We start from the raw sequence: 22,296 nt of genomic DNA on the forward strand, positions 1-22,296 counted from the left end.
TCTTTAAATTTTTAGCAAAAGTATGGCTAAGGCCAGGGGACTCCGCAAAATGCTTCCGACCAGTATGGCGGAAAAAAACAATCTGAGGATTCTAGACGCGTGAGGGATCTTGGGTACAGTGGACGTCACACTAGGGATAGTATTACTGGCACGCCCTGTGTCGACGCCCATTTTCGAGTTTCGAAAAACAAACTGTAATACTCTGCAGCTTCCACTAGATGTCGGCCTATGCACAGCATGTGATCTAAGCAGATTCCACAAGCCTCAGAAATATATATACATACACATACACACACAATTCTGTAAGGCACTTCATTTTGAATACTTGACTTTTTTACCAATTGTATTGGATTAAGTGTGCCCTTGTTTGCCTCCCGTAGACTACGGGGGACCATCCTTGTTCACATATTTCAGTCTGGTAGCACAGACTTAACAAGGAGCACCTGAGAGTGATGTACCACCAGTACAGATTTAGAGTTACATGATTTATTTGAATAGAATATGAGTGCACCTTCACAACTAATCCTTCTAGAGTCTGGTAAGTACCCTGTATCCACGGCTTGTTGGTATACCCGTAACAGGTAAGGGGCCAGTTTATCAACGTAATATTTATAAAATACGGCTGTAAACCAATCGGGCCGGGAGATTTCCCAGATGGCAAGGCTTTAATTGCTCCTATGTCCTCTTCCAACGTCAACGGCCGGTTCAACTTTTCCCGCTGCTCATCTGTGCACCAGTATAGTCCTACCTGATTCAAGTACGAGCGTATGTCTGCCTGGGAGGCGTGCGCCTGAGTACAGTAAAGGCCTGCGTAAAATCTCTGAAACTCCTGGACTATTTTCAGGTCTTCAAACTGGTCCTCCCCATTCTTATCGGCTATTGCCGTTATCCTGCCTTATGGCCCTCCCATCCTGGTCGCTCTTGAAATTGACCTCCCTGGTGCCTGACCCTCCCCATACTGCCAGGGTGCCGTCCTGTCCCATAGGTATTTTATCTCCCTCTGAGCTAGGGTGTGAAACGCCTGAAGGTTCTGCATTATTACTGCTTGCTGGGTGCATGTGGGGGCAGGGGCGGCCTCCTGCAGGGCGTTGATGGCTGCCTCCTTTTCAGCTAGTTCTCTCCTGATCTGCCTTATGATCCCGGATTCTCTCGTTATGCACGCCCCTCGGATTACACACTTAAACCCCTCCCATAGAGTTCCCACTGAGTCTACGGACCCCTCATTGATTTCAAAGTATGAGTCTATGGCCACCGTCAGCCCATCTCTAAAGACTATGGGCCTCATTATAAGCATGGCGGTCCGGGAACTACAGTACCGGTAAGCATGCTGGTACCGTAGTTCCCGGACCGCCATACTACGTGCTGTGCTCGCCGGTGTCTATCAGCCTGCCAGGTCTGACCTGGCGGGCAGAGCGGCACCCCGCGAGCACAGCACGTCGGATGCACCGGCACCATTCTGAATGGTGCCGATGCATCTGACGTCCCATTCAGCCCTATAGGGCCGAATGGGGAGTCCCTAATTGCTGGCACCCGCAAATGGGCAATTACCGGGTCCGCCGAACTCGGCATGACCCGGTTCTTGCCCATTCGCGGGTGCCGGTAAAAATGCAACTCCGGCGGCTGCCGTGCAGGTTTTGCCAGCATGGTTACCGCGGTGTTGTAATGAGGCCCTATATCTGTGAGTCCTTTGCTTTTAAACTTCCAGGGGGGTCTGATATGATATGATATGGCATTTGTAACGCGCCTATACACAAGTGTCTGGCCCTCCTGAGGCCGACTAAGTTAATGGTTAACAGGATGGGGGTGTGATCCGACAGCATGCGGGCCAGAGTTTCCACACCGGTGGTTTGGCCTAGGGTTGTTTAGGATGTTAGGAAGAAGTCCAGCCGCGATGCAGAGTTGTGAGGGGCAGAGTGATGTGTAAATTGACGTGTCTCTGGATTCCTTACCATCCACACATCTACAACCCCCCCATACTAAGAGCATGCCTTGGAGATTACTGGATCCTTTAGTATTCGGGCGCAGGGTCCCCCCTGTGTGGTCTCGGGTGGGATCTTGTCCAGCATTGAAGTCTCCCGCCCATATTATTTCCCCTTCGGGTATGCCTCCTAGCTGTCTCTCAATATACTCTAGGTACTCCGTCGTATCTTGATTGGGGCCATAGTAGTTAACCAGGGTGTACAATCTCCTTTGGATGATCCCTTGAACCACTAGTGCTCTGCCCTCCTGATCTTTTAGGATCTTGGTTAGTCGAAATCCCACTGAGCTGTGTATCAGAATACACACTCCTCTTGTGTATGAGGAGAAGTACCTGTGACAGCCCCAGCTCTTCCCGAATCCACTCTGACTCTGCCGTTAAATGAGTCTCCTGCAAAAGGGCAACTCCCACCTGGTGGTGTCTCATATATTGCAAGACTTTCCGGCCTTTAAAGGGGCAGTTGAGTACCCTTACGTTCCAGGTTAGAAACTTAAGTGTCGCCATAATGGGTCTGTTTGATCTGTTCCCATTTAGGTATATGGGTCGACTGTGGCACATGCGATGCCCCGCTCAGCAATGTTCATTCAGGCCGTCTCCCTTTGTCCATGTGTTCCATTCCGCCTGTACCAATGGCTCCGTCCTCCTCTACCGACAACCCCAACTCGTCAGTGGTTTATCTCCTCCCACTCCCCCTTCCCGTCCCGCCTCATCCCAAATATGAACTCCCACTGGCCACCTCCACTGAATACCCCAACATTCCAGCTCCCCAATCTCCCCAAACAGGTACTAAGCTTCCGCTTGTGGGGCAGCTAGAGGACCGACCCTCCATCGCACCCTATGGTTGTGTGGTTTTCAGAACCCTGAAATTAGATCCGACCTATGATTAGTGTCATGCAACCTTGGTGTGTACAGGCGCCACATCAGTCATTGTTCTCCCGCGGGCACAGGCCTCTCGGCAGCAAGTCAAGGAAGGAGGCGGCTTCTTCTGGGGTTTGGAAAAAGAGAGGTCGTCCCTCATTCTCGACCCGTAGTTTTCGCTGGGAACTTCATGGCATATTTCAGGCCTCTATCTCGCAGCAGTTTCTTGACGACAATAAATGTCCTCCTGGACGCCTGCACTTTGTCCAAGAAGTCTGGGAACAACTTGATTGTGTCCCCTTGTAGCAGACTCTTCCTTTTTCTCGTGCTTTCCGAAGAGCTGTGTCCCCGTCTCGGAAATTCAACAGGCGGGCTATCTGCGGTCGGGGTGGGGCCCCCGGGATTGGTTTTCTTCCACCCGGTATTCAGTGTGCCCTCTCAATGACACATAGTGGTGAGAACCCCTCAGGGCCCAACGCTGCTTGCAGGATCCCCTGCAACAGGGCCTCCATGTTTCTTTGATGTGATGATTCCAAAAGGCCTACGATCCTGATGTTGCTCCTTCTTGATCTCGATTCTTGGTCCTCCTGTCTCTCAGTGAGCTGCTTTAGAGCCCTCTTCATCTCAGTCATGTCTCTGGAGACGGAGGCCGATTCATTCTCGACTCTCGACACCCTACCTTCTGCCTCGTCCAATCTCTCCCCATGTTTGTCCAAGCGAACCTGCATATGATCCACCTTGCAGGTTAGAGCGTCCAGCTTCCCATCGAGGGATTGTATGCCTGATTGTAGCTGTGTAAGCATGGTCTTGATGTCTTGGAATGCTGCTGCTGGGTACAGGGAGGGCGTTGGGGGCTGTGACTCCGGTGAGTCCTCCATTGGTCTAATGTTCTTTGCGTGTGGGGCCATTTAAAAGGGCAGCTTCGTTTGTTGCCTGCCCCCCTTTCTGGCTTTGGACATATCGTTGGTCTGATCTCGAGGACGATCTGGTGTCTGGGGTGCGTGAGAGTTTGATTCCAGTTATACTCCTCACGTCCTCAGCCCCTGTGTGCCAGGGTAGGGGTTCCGATCACAATTGCCATGCCGCTCTCTGGCCCCTCTCGCTGGTTTGTCACAGCTATGGCGAGTTGATTTTAGTTGCTTGAGTAGTTGCAGGTCTCCACTATCCCAGTTATCTGGTTATCTGGCTCCTTGCATTCGGGTCTTTGCGGGCCTCGAGAGTCGTGCTGGTTAAATCAGTTGGTTTGCTGTGCTCCTTCGGGAGTCAACCTTGTGGATGGGTCCCCTGTCCTTAGCAGCCTTACTCTGCTGTTTCCCTCGATGCTGCCGTTATCTAGTTTGCCTGGGGCCACCATCCGAGGATCTGTGCCTCCCTCCGATCCTCTTCAGGTTCATGTCAATCCCTGTGCACCTCGTCTCTCCAGTGGTGTTGTGGGTGATAGGGTGGTCAGTCTATCGGTCTGAGGCCCGTTATGGTGTGCTTATAGGCCAGTGCCCATGTTCCACATGGACATCACCCCCGCAAGGCCCACCACCACTGTTAAGACATAACCTGGGGATGTCTTGTGGCTAACATGTGGGCAGGCCTCCTATTACGATTCAGTTCGGGCGGTTGGCTTGCGTTAGGTGTGCCCAGTGTCAGCAGGTCGCTTTGCATGTTCCGCGGCTCCGCTGCGCTCCCCCCCTCGCTACGCAGTATTTTCCAGGATGGATGTTACATAAGGGGCCCTCCAGCTTTATGGTTCAGTTTATTTAAACAAGCCCAGCACGTTCAGGAACACCCTGAGGTGCTCTGTCCCTCGTATGATGGCCCAGTCCTAAAGCATAGGTGAGGTGCGCACTGTCCGTTTCAGGTGCTCCCCTATGAACTTACTTGGTGTCCATGCGGCAGCCGCGGAATTCAGCAGACGCCCCGGCTTACCGCAGCCCCTGCTCCGCTCACTTGGAAATTGGCATCAACGTTCCACGCCTACCCCCCTGATGCACGGTGTGGCGGTATGACGGTCGCACCCCTATGGGTAACTCCAGTCTGTCCTTGCCGGCTTTTATGGGGTCGCGGGCGGTCTGCCGGTTCTCACCGGCAGCTTCCCAGACTTGTTGCAGGGTCCCTCTGAGTGAGGCTCCTCCTCGCGGCACCGAGTGCAGCTGGAGCCTTTTTCTGCATAGTGTCCAGAAGATGCCAGGCTGGTTTCCTGGAGAAAACGGAGGACCCCTCCGGCTCTATGTGACTGCTGGTCGCTCAGAGGTTCTTACGTGGGCGTGCCGCACCGCTCGGTGGGTGTCCGCCGGCTGTGCACAGTGCGACGATGAGGGTTCCTGCATGGGCGACCCGGCTCTGTGGTGCTCCTCCGTTTCCGCACTGTGTTCAGGGCCTCTCACGGTCACTGTGATGACGTCGCCCAGATAGGGTGCTCCCACTCCGATTTCTCCTGGGATTGCTTCTACCGGATCACGCTGCTGTACTGTGCTTAATTCTGCTTTGTTGCTCAAGTTATCGGTCTGGAAACCTTCCGGATAAAGGACTGGATAGTGCTGGTGCTGTGGAGCTTCACGGGCCTGCAGCCATCTTGGTCGGGCTCACTAGCGCCCCCCCTGAACCGGCAAAATCTTTGCCAGCAGTAGAGCGCGAACTGAAGGATTATGGCTCGGTGGGCGGTTTAAAAATCAATCTAAGTTAGAAATTTTAAATGTATCTTTGCCTCCTAGTCAAGTACACTTATTGCGTTCTTAAACACAATTTGGCTGGGCACAAAATCAAATCAAGCTATTGGGAGTGGTTATCACCTCTACCTTAGCCGGTTTATACAAAGCCAATTATCCCCCTTTATCGAAAACAATCATGAACCTGCTTGAGAGGTGGGGCCCATTATCGATGTCTGGGCTCGGACGAATCAACGTGATAAAAATGACCATCCGCCCTAAAATACTGTATTTCTTTCAGGCACTTCCAATGCGAATTCCGGCCCCAATCGCTTCTCAAAATGATCTCTGCTTATATTTGGAATAACATAACCCCTAGGGTAGCACATGAGGTTCTGACCACTCCTATTGTGTATGGAGGCCTGGGTCTCCCTAACTTTCAGAAATGTTACCAAGCAGTACAACTCTGCATAGTAAAAGACTGGTGGGATACATGCGCAACAAAAAGCTGGGTACAGATGGAACGGGCAGTTGGGGGAGCACAATTGGGTGAGGTCCTATGGCTTCATAAAAAGGATTGTCCCCTAAACATTCATAAGAGTAAGATCACAGACCTAGTGGAAGAGGTTTTGGGCACAGTGGTTAAGCAACATATACTTATGACATTCCCCTCACATTTTACTCCACTGTTCTATAACCCACATTTTTCACCGGGCCAGGACCCTCGGGCCTTTCCTAAATGGAAACAAGTAGGCTATCTGAAACTATGGGATATGTTCACGGGTGAGGACCCAAAATCTTTTGTTCAATGTAAACTAATCTAGGGCTGAATGAAATGGAGCATTTTCAATATTTTCAGGTGCGGCACTGGCGTCTGGCCCCTCCGGTCAAACAGGCAGCAACTAGGGAGTTGACCTCTGTTGAAAAATGTGCTACCACGAATCCAGGCAACAAAGCCCTACTATCAAACCTATATACAATACTGAATGAATCCCCTCCCTAAGGACCCCGATATTATAAAACAAAATGGCAGTTAACGCTGGGTCTACAAATTTCGCAAAATGAGTGGGAGGGGGTGTGGAAAGACATTCCCAAATATACACGCTTTATTCAAATACAGGAATTCTGGTATAAATTTCTAACCCAATGGCACTACACTCCGGCACGCTTGCACAAATTAAAAACCTCTGTATCGGAACAATGCTGGAGACAGTGTGGAGCAACTGGAGACTGGGGGCATGTTTGGTGGAAATGTCCGGTTTTGGCGGGATATTGGGCAGAAATTGATATAAGCATGAAACAAATATTTGGTGTGTTAAAACCTAGTTGCATGAAGTCAAAGCTATTGTTGATTCTGGAACCGAGTAGGAGACGTACCTCGAAACTAAAATGTATAACTTATGTTATGTTACAATTGGCTGCACTATTAGGCATAGCACAGAACTGGAAATCTAAAGAACCACCGTTATTTGCAGAATGTCTAGTTAAAATGTTGAACTTTGTTGAACTGGAATGGATTACTTACTTGATTCAGGGGGATCATGAAAAACTCTCACAAGACCAGTCGTAAGTGCTTGAATTTCTACAAACTGACTTGAATCTTTAGTATTGTTCACAGCATTTGCGTGTGCTCGGCATTCATTAACTCTTTTGTTCTTTCTTCAAGAGGAACTGCAATCTATACCATGCAAGGGATAAGGGGGTGGGCATCCAGCTGGGTGGGGGTAGGGAGGGGTGTTCTTCTGGTGTATTGTAAAATTGAATATGCTAATTTAAAAAAAAAAAATCAAAAAGAAAGTAAGGCTATACAAATATGCTAATCATAAACATTGGATTACTAATCAAAATATTTTTATTCAGCAACTTCAACTTATCTTTTTTTCTAAACTAATTTATGAGTCAGACACTTCTATTTGTCTGATGGGGGATCACCTACATAATGTTTCTTGGGACCTTCCTATATTGATTTATGGGAATTGGATGTATACTGCTGGTTAGGGTCATTTTTATATTTCCCTTGGAGTTGGGGGTTTTAGAAAGTCTTCCATATAGAGCCGGTGGCAATCCTACTGTGCTTGAGGTTAAGACATTACTATGTTGCTGATGGGAGGGGCGGCAGCTCCATATTACCCAGCAGGGAAGTTATACCCATGTATAAATTGCCAGTTATGTGCCATTGCTTTACTGGTGAATGGGGGAGAGATCACACCTATATAACCAGGAAGAGGGTACAGGGTGTGGCATGCTTAAAGGTCACTATGGAGGGTTCAAATCTAGATTATCTATTATGAGCTAACCAATTTCACTGAAGAGGGGGAATCATATTTCTACTTCCTCTTGCGATCAGACATATACGGCCTAACAAGGGTCATATGTATGAACACAGAGAGGTGTTACACTAAAAAGAGATGTCAATTTATTATTTTTGTCATTGTTTACTGAGAGTTTTACCTTAGCAGAAACCAGTCCCTCAAGGCGGGTGAGCCGGATTTGGATAATCTGCATATCCTCCTGCAGCCTGCGCACAGCAGCAGTCACATGAACGTTTGTTTCGGTGTGTAGTTTTTCTCTCACAATGTCCCTTCCCTGCTGCAGCTCTACAAGAAGATAATATCCAGACTTGATTAATGAGCGGAAGGCATCACTTTGTGAACTGAAAGGAATGTGAAGGATGAAGGCATAACATGCTTTGCTTGCTTCTACACACATGAACTAGATTGACATTTGTAAATGGACATCATTTGATCACACAAGACCTCAAGTAATCAACACTTGGTTTCCTATAAACCACAGTACACCCACAGCAGCATAGCAATTTAAGAGCAAAGAAGTCTGATAGTGGGCTCCAAGATTTGTATTTTGAGCAGGTCACTTTAGCAAATTTGTTTTGTGGGAAATTCTTTGTATTTCTATGCTTATTTTTGGACTCCTCTCACGTTTCTCTTACCAAGAATAAAACTGGTTATAAGAACTGCAAACGTTGCAGACAGCTCCACACCTGAATTCTAACCTCTCATGGTCATCTTGATAATGTTTAAGAATTAATTTTTGGCAAACAAAATGTTTGCATTCAGTGCCTTTAGGGATAAGCCTCCATACCGGTTTTCATTGCTGTCAGAAATATAAGAGTTCAAGAGATGTTTCTTTAATAATGCTTTAAACAGGTGAAGAATATTAAAGCCACAGGTTTCCTCTCTGCCCCACATGGAGGTGAATTATTCTTCTTGGACTGAGTATGAGAGGGCTCAAATCAGATACAATAAAAGATGTGTGATTCTTAGGTTAGTCTAAACATCCTCCTTTTGGTAACAAAAATGCTACTTACAAGCGATATAGGTTTTGCAGCTTGCATCAGTTTACTAGCTTAATGCTATTCATAGACTGCCACGTAGTTGTTAACCCGCAGTAGTACAATTTGCTTACTAAATTTAAAGTTGTGCATCAGCAGGAGTGTTCCATGTATTATGTGTACGTGCTATGCAAAATGATCCTTTCAATCTACATCCTCTGCAGATAGTACATTTTTTTCCAGCATGCATGAGTACTTGCAATTCTAAATATGTCTCCTGGTCTTTCTTTCCTCTTGTATTTTATTATATATGATGAGGTTTCGATTCTTTTTCTCTGGAAACTCAGAATATATAAGAGATATTCTCAAATACACATATGGCATACATTACTTACCACAATCGTATTTCTTGTATCAACTTAGATTCACATGCTTTGCATAACCCGACATCTAGTGGAAGGTGCAGAGTATTGCACATGTTTCCGAAGTTAGAAAAGGGACGTCGACTGGGCGTGTTTGTGATATTATCCTGAGTGCGACGTCTACTGTACCCATGATCCTGCACGCATAGAGGTCGCTCTAATTGTTTTGTTTCTGACACGAGGGAGTATGAAGTGTAGGTGTGAAGTATAGGTAAATTCTGATGAGGTGTGAAATATGTATAATTTGCCCCAAAACATTCAACTCCACGAGGGGAGGAAGGATGGGCGCATGTGAATCTAAGCAGATAGAAGCATCTGAGATACGATTACAGTAAGTAATGTATGCCTTCGAGGCTTGTGGATCTGCTTAGAATCACATGTTTTGCATAGACTAGCAAGCAGTACCTGTAGAAGGTGGTGGGTTATTTGAAGGTTGAGCAGAAAAAAGATGTTTTAACACTGCTTGACCCACTTGTGTGTCACCTCTTGAATGTGTTATCCAAACAATAGTGCTGTGTGTAGGTATGAATGGAACTACAACCAAGCTTTGCAAATAGCATCTAAGGGCACATTCACGATGAAAGCTTGAGTAGCACCAGTGCCCCAAGTTGAGTGTGCTCTGGGCTTGAAAGGTAAAGTTCTTTTGACAAGACAATACAAATGTTGGATGCATCTGACAATCCATTTAGAGATAGCCGATTTAGAGACAGGGACCCCTTCTCTACCTTCAGTTTTTCTGAGTTTCTTAGTCTTTTGAAGGTAATACATGACAGCCCTTTTGATGGTGTCCAGGCAAAGTTTCAAATCAATAGTTTTGAATAACAAAAGTTCCGAAACAAAAGTACAGAGAAAAAAAAGTTTAGAATTTAATATTAAAAGGTTTATTTTAATTTAGTATAGTTAAATAAGTGTTTTTTTTAAAAAAAATGGGATTTGGGGGGGGCCCATAAAAATAAAATAAAAATAATTAGTCAAAACTTTTTTTCCGACACTTTTATGTCAGAACATTTATCAGTCGAAACTTTGACTGTTGAAACAGTCACTAGGACCCCTTCTGACATCTAAGGCACATAGGATTTTTAATTCTGTATTCTTTGGATTTTGGAAGAAAGCAGGAAGTTCTATGGATTGGTTTACATCGAACTTACTTTTGGAGAAAAACGTGGATGTGTGCATAGTACCACTTTGTCCTTGTGAATAATGACAAACGTATCTTGCACTGAAAGGGCTTGTAGTTCACTTACTCTCCCTATTGACGTAATGGCGACAAGGAAAGCAGTTTTATACATTTGTTTTTTAAGACTGGATTTTTGTATTGGCTCGAAGGGGGCCCCCATGAGCTTTGTGAGCACAACATTCAAGTCCCAGCCAGGAGTTGGATTAGAAATTAGTGGGCATAACTTAACACCCTCCATGAATGCTTTCAATACAGGGACTTTCCACCACAAAACTTTACTGTGTGATGTGGTGTAGGCTGAAAGTGCTGCTAGATGTACTCGTAAAGAATTAAAGATTAAGCCTCAGTCTACAAGATATAGTAAATAGTGTAATATGTGTGAAGGTGAACAGTCAATCAGATTGATGTTATGTGCTTCACACCACAAGACAAAGCATTTCCATTAGTTGAAATAGCATTATCTTGCGTTAGGTTTGCGTGCTTCCTTTAGAATGTCCATACACTGTCGGACTAGGTTTAAATGACCAAACTCTATGACCTCAGGAGCCAAGCTGCTAAGGTTAGTGTTTGAGGGCATGAGAGGAGTGTTGTCCCTTGGTTCTGTGACATGTTGTATGGGCACAGAAGTTTCATTGGAGGAGAAAGAGACCTCTTCAGCAGGTGTGAAAACCATGTTTGTCGCACCCACATAGGAGCGATCAGGATCATGGTTCCTTGTCCCTGGTGTAGCTTATGGACTATACTGTTGAGAAGTGGATACCTAGATGCATAGCTGTGGCATTGTGCCATCTTTTGTGTAGCAAAGAGGTCTATGTCTGGAAACCCACAGTTTGTGAAGACGTTTTGTAGGATGTCTGCATGCAAATGCCACTCGTGTTCTGACAGCAATTCTGCACTTATGCTTAGTATGTCTGCTATGAAATTGTGTTCCCCTGAACATGTTGTGCTAGGAGAAACATGTAGTGTTTGAGTGCCCAAAGCCAAATGTTCTGGGCTAGTTTGGACAAACCTGGTGAGTGTGTCCCTCCCTGTTTGTTTATGTACAACATTGCTGTGGTGCTGTCTGTTAGTATGAGCACCAACTTTCCTACTAGCATTTTGAATGCTTGTAGAGCTTTCAAGACTGCTAGCAGTTCTAGAAGGTTGATATGCTTTTTGGTTAACGCTTGTGTCCACACCCTGTGTGTAGTTTGTTGGGAAAATGGACCTCCTCACCCTAACTTTGATGTGTGTGTAGTAGAGTGGCGTCAATTGTGGGGGTGTTGAATAGTCTGCCCTTTTTAAAAGGTTCTCTTTTGTTTATCACTGCAGAGACAGAACAAGAGGATGCAAAACCAACACTAGATTGTCCCATAGACCGCTTACTTGCGTCCATTGTTTTGTTACATGTGTACCAGGCGTGTGGCACAAAGTAAATGCAGGAGGCCATCATTCCCAGAAGGCGCATGGCCTTTCGCACGGTTACCTGATGGGCGGCTATATACTGTGGGATTTGAAAAAGCATGTTTTGTACCTTCTCACTGGAGGGAAAGAGTAGGACATCCTTTGTTTGAATTAGTGCACCTAGGAATTGTTTTACCTGACTGCGCACTAGACTGTAATTTTTCTTGTTGATTTAGAAGCCCAATTGATAAACCAGGTTGACTGAGTATTTTGCTGACACAACTAAGATGTGTCCACTGTTATTAGCCAGTCGTCTAGGCAAGGGTACACTGGAATAGATTGCTGCCGTAGGTGTAGCTACCACTGCAAGGACTTTTGTAAACACTCTTGGCGCTGGGCTATGCTGAATGGCAGCACCTTGAATTGGTATTGTTTGATCCCAACCTTGAATCTTAGGTATTTTCTGCGCACTGGCAACATTGAAATATGGAAAGTATGCACATTTCAGCAATGCTACCATGTAATCCCCTTGTTGTAGTAGAAGGATTACTTCCTGCAGCGTTGTCTTCCTGAATTTTTGTGGCTTGATATACGTGTTTGCAGGACACAGGTCTAAGATAGAGCGCATTGTTAGAACACAGTACCTCCGTTTTCCTCTAGAAGTAGAACCAGCTCTATTGCTCCCTCCCATGGCAGTGTTAGAATCTCTTCTTCTAAAAAAGTGAGGTTCTGGAGACATTCTTATTGATCGAGGAGGATGGTGGCCAGGTCTTTTCCAGGAATTCTATCGAATACCCCTTGACCACAGTAGTTGGCACCCACTGATCTGAGGTTATCCCCTGCCACGAGTGGGTCAAAAGTGTTATGCAGCCCCCTACTGGGGAAGCATTGGAGGGAACCTGGACTGCAGCGTAATTTTCAGGAGGGGGCAGCAGAGCCTTTACATGCTGCAATTCTGTCCCAACCTTTACCTCCTTTAAAACTTCTTTGCTGACTGGTCTGAAAAGAGGAAGACTGGTTTTGAGGATTGTACATGAGGTTGATGAGGCTCCAAACCCAGACTGTGAGGCCCTTGTGTACCCCTGGCTCCAAAATGAACGTTGAGTAATGAAGGTGCCCCAATTAATGAAGGGTTTATTTGAAATTTGTCCTAGTGTTTTTAGGGTTTCATGTTCCTTTTTGACTGTTACATCAGGAGTAAAATATCCGTTACATTTCACATAGCAATATTATGACAACAAGTCAGCATCAGTAATCATATTGCATAGGTATAATCTGAACTGGCCCCAAATGTCCTTAGGTCTGCATGCCGAGGGTCGGGTTAAAACAAACTGTTCCTCTGACTCGTTGACATGTGTCAATTCTTGTAGGAATTGGTTCATGGTGGGCGGAAGAGCACTTTTCCATTTCTGTAAAATACATTTTTTGGCAATAGCGCATGAAATGTTAAATAATCTTCTAATTTTCTCTGATTGCTTGCCAATGTCCCCAAACAAGTACTTCTGAGGAGTCAAATCGGGGGGCACCTCAGTGATTTCTTCCAGCAGCTCAGCCACTGCCCTCCAGAATCCCCTCAGTCCCGGACAGTCCCAGTACATGTGAAAGGATCCAGCCTGAGGAGCATTACATTTAGGACAAGTGTCAGAGGTGTCTGGTGCAAACCTTGCGATTTTGGCCGGTGTATAATGTAGCCTGTTCAGGATTTTATATCTGATCACCCTTAGGCCAGCATTAAGCGAGACCCTCTTGGATAACGCACAATAACTGGCCCATCTCTTTTCTTCAATGGTCCCCTGTAAATCTGCTTCCCACTGCTCCTTTATCTGATTCATTGTGGGGGTATGAACTTGAACAGCTGTGTATAACCTAGAAATCCCCAGGCCATTTTTAGATGTTACTAAATGCACACATGGATGAGGTGGGGGTTCATCCGGGAAGAGAGGCCACCTCTTCTGGAATGCAGACCTCATACGGTAATATTGCAATGTTTTCAGGGGTCCACCCCCCAGTGCCCTCAGAAAGAGACCCCGGTCCACAAAAACACCATTAACAAACATGTCACCCAGCTTCATTTCCCCATTAGGGTCCGAGGACTCCTGTATGTTAGCATCATCCGTGGGGGGTATACCTGGGAAGTCCCAAAGCGGTAGGGGACCTCCACTCCCAGCCTCTTGAATAAAGCCATCTATGCCCTGACTGTACAGCTAACCGGATTATATGCACATGTGTCTTTATACTTTGGATCGAAAATAACTGATTGTATATTCGTGGGATGTGTGGTATGTACCTCTATCCATGCATGGGGTGTACTGTTCTCGTCATTATACCAATATTTCGCAAATTGGGCTTGGGAGACGTAATAATAAAGCTCGAAATCGGGAGCCGCTATCCCTCCAGAGGAATAGGTTTCTGTCATTTTCTCCCAGTTAATCCTAGCTGCCTTACCCTTCCAGAGAAATGTTACCACCATGGATCTGAGCTTGGAGATATCCCCGATATGGCCCTGCCCGGCCTTATAGGAATATTGACAAATAAGTATAAAAGTTTAGGGAGGACCACCATTTTAAGAATGGCAACACGGCCGGCTAAGGAAATTGGGAGCCGTCCCCAAATCTGAAGCTTGGAGCCCAAGACCTGCAGGGAGCCCTCATGGTTATCTGCACAGAGTGTGAGCTTGTTCCTGGAGACCAGTATTCCCAGGTATCTAATGTGGTCTTCGGACCACTTGAGTCCCCCTGTGTCTGTAGGGCATCGGGTGGCAGGTGTTAGAGGGAATATTTCCGATTTGGACATATTTATAGTGTACCCAGAATAGTCTGCAATCCCCTGGATCTCTGTCATGATGGGTGTTATATTTACCTCAGGCTCCCTGATATATAGCAATGTGCCATCCGCTTAAAGTGAGATTAGTTGGGTGGAACCCTTCATTGGGATCCCTTTGTCTGAGTGTCTAAGACGGACAGCGGCCGCCATAGGTTCAATGGTCAGTGCGAACAGTAGGGGCGAAAAAGGACATCCCCGTCTGGTCCCCCTCTCCAGGAGGAACATCTCGGAAATGGCTTTATTGGTCAGGACACGAGCCCCAGGTTCCATATATAGGAGTTGTACGTATCGTATAACCACCCCAAACGCCTCAAGCACCGAAAGGAGATAGACCCACGATACCGAGTCAAACGCTTTTTCAGCGTCAAGGGATATGGCCACTGCGCTCCTTGCGGGGTCGATCTGTGCCATAATACCAAAGAGTCGTCTGAGGTTTAGGGCTGTAGATCGAGTAGGGACAAACCCATTCAGGTCGGGATGGACTAGGGTTGGGATTGCTGGCAGAAGGCGATTCGCCAGGACCTTTGCAAAGATTTTAGCATCTGTGTTGATGAGTGACAAGGGCCTGTAGGACGAAACGTCCTGTGGTGGTCGCCTGGGCTTGTGGAGTACCACTATTATGGCCTCTCTCATAGTTGAGTGCAATCTGCCAGATTCGAGCGCCTCCTCCCACACTTGTAATAGTATCGGCACAAGTTCCTCACGGAACTCCTTGTAAAATTCAGCGCCCAACCCGTCCGACCCCGGTGCCCTGCCTGTTGACAGATCCTTGATTGCTTCCCCAATCTCTTCCGTCGTTACCGGCTGATCCATCGCCAGGCGCACTTCGTCGGGGAGCCTAGGGAGGGAGAGGGCTTCAAGATAGGTCTTGATTTCTGCGGATGTTTTCTTATCTTGGTTTGAATATAGCCGCTTATAAAATTCCATAAATTCCCCGTTAATGTCCTCATCCCCAAGGAGAACCCTCCCCTGTTGCGTGCGTATACTGTGTGGGTTGTTTATCGTGTTTAATTAGGTTGGAGAGCGCCCTGCCAGCCTTGTTGCCCTCCCCGTACCTGCGCACCCGAATCGGGGCCGCCACATATCGGACCTCCCTCAGTGCAAGCTTGTCAAATTCCTGGAGATGTGTGTGTATATCAGCTAGTACTGTCTTGTCTTGCGTATTTGAATATGTTTTCTCAAGTGCATCTAACTTTCCTTCAACAGACGACAGTTCGGACCTCACAGCCTTCAACATACCCGCAGTTCTAGACATCAACAAACCCCTCATCCAGACCTTGAATGATTCCCACACTGTCGAGAGTCTGTCGACCGATTCGATATTATTGGACAGAAACTCCGAAATTTCAACATGGAGTGACTCCACTACCCCGGGGTCACATAACATTCCACCAGACATCCTCCACCTCCTGAAGGGACGTGGGGTGTTCCGGAATAGTAGTTCCAACAATACTGGGGAATGATCTGAGAGGGTGCGGGGCAGGATTTCACATCGCTCAACCGAGGGTGTCATGGGCGTGGAGACCAACTTGTAATCAAACCTGGACTCGGAATCATGTACCGAGGAATAAAACGTGTATCTTCTACTGCCCGGGTGGACCTCCCTCCACTCATCAACCAGTGAGAGCTGTGCAATGACATGTCTAAGATTCAGTGCTGTCCTACTTGGGGTCTCATCACCGTAGAGGATCTATCAAGAACTGGATCAATGGCCAAGTTGAAGTCCTCCCCCACCCCCTCCCACAAGACACCCGAAACATCCAGTGATATAACCATCTGATATATATCCAAGTAGAAGGCCGTGTCATCGATGTTGGGGCCGTATGCATTGACGAGGAGAAGCTGTTGGTTAGCCACCTCCCCCCAAACCATGACAAATCTCCCCTGGGGATCGACCTTGTGACCTCCAACACGGAACCCAAGGCCTGGATGAATAAGGGTGAGAACCCCTCTGGACTGAGTCGAGTAGACCGTGTGGAACCTCAGGGGACCCCACCCGGGCAGGATTTGAGAATTACCCGTCCCCAATGCATGGGTCTCCTGCAACATCAGTATTTGGGGATTATGCCTGGAGACGTAATTGGAGATCTTCCTAACCTTAACTGGATTGTTCAACCCCCTCACATTCCACGTCAGTAGTTTAACCTGTAGCCCACTACCGGGGACCTGCGATGGAGCATTAGCCGTTGTCCAATCTGAGTTCACAGTATTCGTGCCATACAATCAATGCCAGCCCAAACGTGACCAAAACTTTACTTTTCAACCAACAGGTCGTCCCATTCCACCCTCCATTTAGAGGTAGCTCCGGAAGGTAGCCAAAATCCTCAACAAAATGCCACCATAAGTCCATCCAACAACTGAACGCAACAGCCCCTTCACCCTGTCCCACCCACTCCCCCTCATCATCACCCCCAACTTGACGTGGTACCCCATCAAACTTATGGAACATTCCATGGGTAGCCATGTTGCTTCACATGGCCGCCGATCAGGTCCAACAACTCCACCAACCAAAGTGCCTGGTGTACCTTAATCAGTTACCCATCTGGGCCCCGGCCCAACCAGGGTCGACACACAAGTGTTTCTCATTGCACGGGTCTGGGCCTGTTGTTTTGTGCTGGTCTGCCCCCTCTGGGAGGAAGGGGTATGGAAGTTTCAAAATAATGCATGGCCTCCGCTGCGGACTCGACGAAATGGGCCCTGCCTGCATGTTGAAGCCTCATTTTCGCCGGGAACATTAAAGCGTATGGAATCTGGTGCTCTCTTAGGAGCTTCTTAACTGGCTCATAGGACCTTCTGCTCGCTTGAACTCCAGAGGAGAAATCAGGATAGAAATGTATGCGACCTTCCTCACAGTGAAGGGTGCCCGCCTCTCTCGCTTTTTGTAGGATTCTGTGTCTATCTCTATAGTTGAGGAGCCGAGCAATTATAGTGCGTGGTGGCGCGCCTGGTTTAGGTGCAGGGGCCAGCGTACGATGTGCTCGTTCCACCAGGAATTGTTCAGAGAAAGCCTCTGGTCCGAATAGGGTTTTAAGCAGTGTCTCAAGATATTTCTCCATTTGGCCCTTTCCAAATGATTCCGCTACGCCCACGACACGAATGTTATTGCGCCTGGAGCGCGATTCTAGGTCCTCGCACTTGTTCTGTAGCTTCGTCATGCTTTCCTCAATTTGGATGATATCACGGCTGTGGTGCGAGATAGTATCTTCATTAGTGCTGATGCGGGTTTCAGTTTCCGTTATGCTTAGGCTTTCCATCTCCACTCTAGCCTTTAAGGAGCCGATGGTAGAGACTATGTCATTCAATTTTGTTTTTATTGACCGAAACCCATTTTGGAATATAGCTGTTAGGTTGTCCAAATTCTCAATGGATTCAGCAGCAGGGTTCTCGGTGTCGGCCGCGTGGGCGTCAGCCGACGCGGCCTGACCGCCCGTGTAGGCGTCCATGGGGCCCTTCCTCAGCTTTCACAGAGTCTTGGAGCATTTTGCCGGCCTCTGTGGTTCCCCCATGATTAATGGCGTTCCAGGTGGTGCAGTATACTGTATCCCAAATGTTCTACAGTTTTCCAGTAGGGGTCCCGCGCCACCGCCAGCACCGGGGCCTACACCCAGCCCGGTCACCCGCCCAGGGTGTGCTCCACCGGCCCGGCGGCCGCCCGTCGGGCACTAGAGCCTACCGCCTCAACAAGGGTGATTGCGGGTCCGATTTAGCCGCTACCCCGGCCGACCATGTGGCACCCCCGCGGGGGCTCCCTCTCCGCCCAGCCTCGCCTCCTTACCGGTCGACAGCACGGGTATTACTACCACAAAGCTCCTCAGGCCGCATACTGCGATTTCCACCGGATGCCTCGCCCCGCACCGTACTGTAGGGTTCGTAAGGAGTTCTCTGGGGCTCAGCAACTGTGGCAACCACTACCGGGGCTGGGTCGGGCCGCGGGTAGGTACGGACCGGAGAGTCGTCCACGCCGCGGTAGCCCAGATGCCGTAACGTGTCACCAGAAGAGTGTCAGGAACGAGCCGGCACCAAGCTCCTCCCACCTTGGGCCCAGCCGTTTCAGCCGCGCCACGGCTCTGTAGTAGAATGCTCTGGAGCTCGCCTCCGGATTTCTGTCCCTCCGTGCACCAGTCAATCTGAATCGCGCCGTATATCTGGCGTCCCTGGACCTCGAGCCTCAGGATTTCGTCTGGTCACCCACGGGCAGCCGGGCCAGCCCCCCAGATCGTCCGAGCTGAAACAGGCAGTGCTGGACGGATAAACTAGCTCAGGATTTCTCAGTGGAGCGGGAGCTCTTAGATCAGGCGGCCATTTCCAACGTGCGCAACAGCGCCCCCGTCCTTTTTGGTGGTTTCTAACTGATCAGCCACTGCCTACCCAAAGAGGACAGAGTCTTCAATAAGCATGTTTATTAGGGTTGCCTGTGTTTCAGGCTTGAAGTCTGAATTCTGAAACCATGAATGGCTTTTGAGTAAGGTGCCCTCAGCTATGACTCTGCCAGAGGTGTCTGATGATTCAAGAGTATGTTTTTTAATATTTTGGGCTACCCGTTTCTCTTAATTAGCAACTTCGAGCAATTGGGATCTTATTGGTTATGGGACTGAATCAATTTGTTGTTGTATTTGATCCCATTGGGTATTATAATAACTCGCAAGTAACTTGTGGTGGTGTTAGCTATGCGAGTTAAATAGGCCCCAGAAGTGGTCACTCTTTTGCCTAGGGCATATCATCTTTTGCACTCCTTATCGGGTGGTGCTTCAGCATTTGACATTGGCACACCTGCTCTTTTTCTTGTTGTGGTGACAACAAGCAAATCAGACTTTACAGGACCGCAAATGTAAAGCAGGTCTGATGGGGCTGGCTTGAAAAATAATTCTATCCCGGGGTTGACTGCATGAGGTAGTGAAGGTGTAACCACCAATGGGACAACTCTCTTTTGAATTGATTGCAGAAGAAAAATAGCTTGACTGATTGCTCTCCTCTCATTTAAAATCTCGTCCACAAAGTCAGTGTCTTCCACTTTTTCTGGAGTTTGGATATTAAAATGGATAGCAGCCCTCTTAAGAAGGGTGTTAAACAAAAGCGGATTGTCAATGGGGGAAGTGTGACCTGACTCAGGTGTAACATCAGGAGAATCTATAATGGGGATGTCTGGATCATCTGGGTCATACTCCATGGGATCATCAGGGTTTTCATGCCATGTGTCCTGATCTCCCTCAACTTGATCTTGATAGAAAATGGAATCATGGGAGCCTGGTGTGTCATTATGAGGCTGTTCAGTAATATCAATAATTGTATGTGCAGGAGAAGTCTGATGCTTTGGGGACGCAGTTAAGGGTTGTCCCATTTCTAACCCAAGGGCATTTTGTTTAACTGGGTAACGTTCCATAAATGTGACAAATGAGGAAACTTTATCCATGGTGTCCTCAAAATGTTGTCTCGCCCAACGACCTGTTTTAGGAGTATCTGGCAGAGGGAACACAATCGCTTCTGGGTCTTCCCTTGGTCTCTTTTTCTTAAGTGAATGAGACAATGGGGAGGTAGCTCCAGAATATTCTGGTACCTTCATCTTCAGTGCGACAGATGGTGTGTCTGTGGTGTTTCCCTGAGATGCCTTTGTGTTTCCCTTTAATAGAATGTGTTTTGTGGGATTTTGACATTTGTTTCAATGGTCGCGAAACAACCTTGAAGGATTTGATTGCACGTCAACTGGCGCCTTGCACTAGATGTGAGCACGGAAGTGCAGCAGGCTTGTGGCGCGTGTGGTCGGTAGGACGCGAGGTGCCTTCTGCTGGCGTGTGGCCTTCCTTTGCGTCCGTCAAAGAACAGCCGGGTTTTGTGTTTGATGTCTGTACACGTGTGCGTCTTTGTTGCCACAATTCTTTCTCATGGCAGCGCTGGGGACTGACACAAGGGTCCTTCAAAATGTCTTCAAGGCTCCCACACGAAGCACCTTCGAAATGTCTTTGCCCTCTGAAGCGGCGCTGTTGCTGCCTTGACCTTTTTGGTATGATTAGAAGGTGCCGGTAGGGGTCTCAGACAATAATAATAATACCATGGGCCGCCCACCATTTGGTGCGTCTTTCTTTAAATGTTTTGGGCTCAAAGAACTTTCACAAGGCCCCTCTGGATGGTTTTATGGAAGGCAGTGGTTTCACACTCAATGAGTGTCTTTCCACGGGTACTTTCTGTTGCAAGATGGACAGATTTTAAAAGGAGCTCTCTCCATTGTTAAATGTAACCGAAAAGGCATTTAGGCCAAAGCACTTTATAAAGGATGTGGAAGGATGCATTCTCTAATAGATAATCTGCCCACCCCCACTCTCCCTACTGCAAGGCCGAAGGCTGTAGTCAAATTGGAGGATTAGTCAAAATCAACAGTTGAAAGGTCTTCAAAGATGCTTGTCAGAGCGTACGCTGAACTGTGACCGTGGAAAGAACAAGGTTTTCATTATTAATGATGAAAGTAGCAATGCTATGGAGTCCGCATATGCACAACCGACCAAAATGGCAGAAACAACAACAATCTGAGGCACTTCAAAGCCCATTTGACTTCCGCTTTTGAACTTCGAAAACAAAATGTGCAATGTGCAATACTCTGCATCTACCACTAGATATCAGTCTATGCAAAGCATGCGATTCTAAGCAGATTCACAAGCCTCAGAAACATATATATATTTCTGAGGCTTGTGAATATATATATATATATATATATATATATATATATATACACACACATACATACTGAAAAACTAAAGTTTAGTTAAGTTGACCAGATTTATAGCAGCAAAACCTTAGAAATTCAGTGGATTTGGGAAGTCTTGACCAGTTTATCTTGGTGCGCTTCGGCTATGCCCCCCAAAATGATATGTAACCCATGTGGTAATTGTAATAATGTAATTAAGGAGTCTATAGTGTCACATCCCAGAACAGGCGAGAAAATCAAACTCAAGTATTATGCCACATGTTCCACAGAGAACGTTATTTATAGCATCAAATGTCTCTGTGGGCTATATTACGTTGGAGAAACTGCAAGGAAGGTAAGACTTTGAATGAAGGAACAGGAATCCTGTATTAAGAATAAAATCAAGCTTCAGCAGTGGCTAGACATTTCATGGAAAAAGGACACACAGTGTCCTAACTGAGATTTCAAATATTGCAAATTGTGGAAACTAAAGGATAGAACGTCAATGCCAAGAACAAAAGAGCTCAATGTGCGGCTTATTGGATAGAAAGATTAGATGCCCTCTCTCCCGGGGGAATCAACGAGGAATGGGATTTGAATTGCTTCTTATAATCATTTGTATCAACTAGCGATGAGAACAATCAATATGAATGGATCATACCTTGTGAGCATCTAATATGGAAGAACTACAAGGAATCCACAACAGATCTCAGTGTTATCCTTAAAAGATTGTGCTTCTCCATCTTGGAGCAATAGATAATTGTACTACACAACGACTGACCAATCAAGGCAGATTGACTTACAAATAGGGAGTGGCTTTTCACCACGACAGATACACAACACTGTATTATATGACTGAAAGGTGTATATGAGTCGTCGCAACTGCAGTTTGTCAGTGGAATACGTTATGAACTTATGCATTCTATGCTTTTATCTTTTTCTTTTTTAATTTTGATTTAATTTCATATATCTCTACCTAGGATTGCTGAACACTGGTACTTGACATACAGAGGGCACAGTATAATTACAACCGTAAAGAATGGTTTTATAA

General features: G+C 47.0%; 1 protein-coding gene across 3 annotated transcripts in view; it reads right to left on the minus strand.

Annotated features, from left to right (window-relative positions):
• ACBD4 (acyl-CoA binding domain containing 4) overlaps nt 1-22,296 on the minus strand; it is a 1,158,671-nt gene that overhangs the window by 198,247 nt on the left and 938,128 nt on the right. For all 3 annotated transcript variants that reach the window (XM_069634234.1, XM_069634235.1, XM_069634236.1), the window contains one exon: nt 7,927-8,072. In XM_069634234.1, coding sequence (XP_069490335.1) covers nt 7,927-8,072 — 146 coding nt within the window. The remainder of the gene's footprint in view (nt 1-7,926; nt 8,073-22,296) is intronic.

Source organism: Ambystoma mexicanum, chromosome 13 (genome assembly GCF_040938575.1).
Source record: "Ambystoma mexicanum isolate Mex_15411 chromosome 13, UKY_AmexF1_1, whole genome shotgun sequence".
Classification (NCBI taxonomy): domain Eukaryota; kingdom Metazoa; phylum Chordata; class Amphibia; order Caudata; family Ambystomatidae; genus Ambystoma; species Ambystoma mexicanum.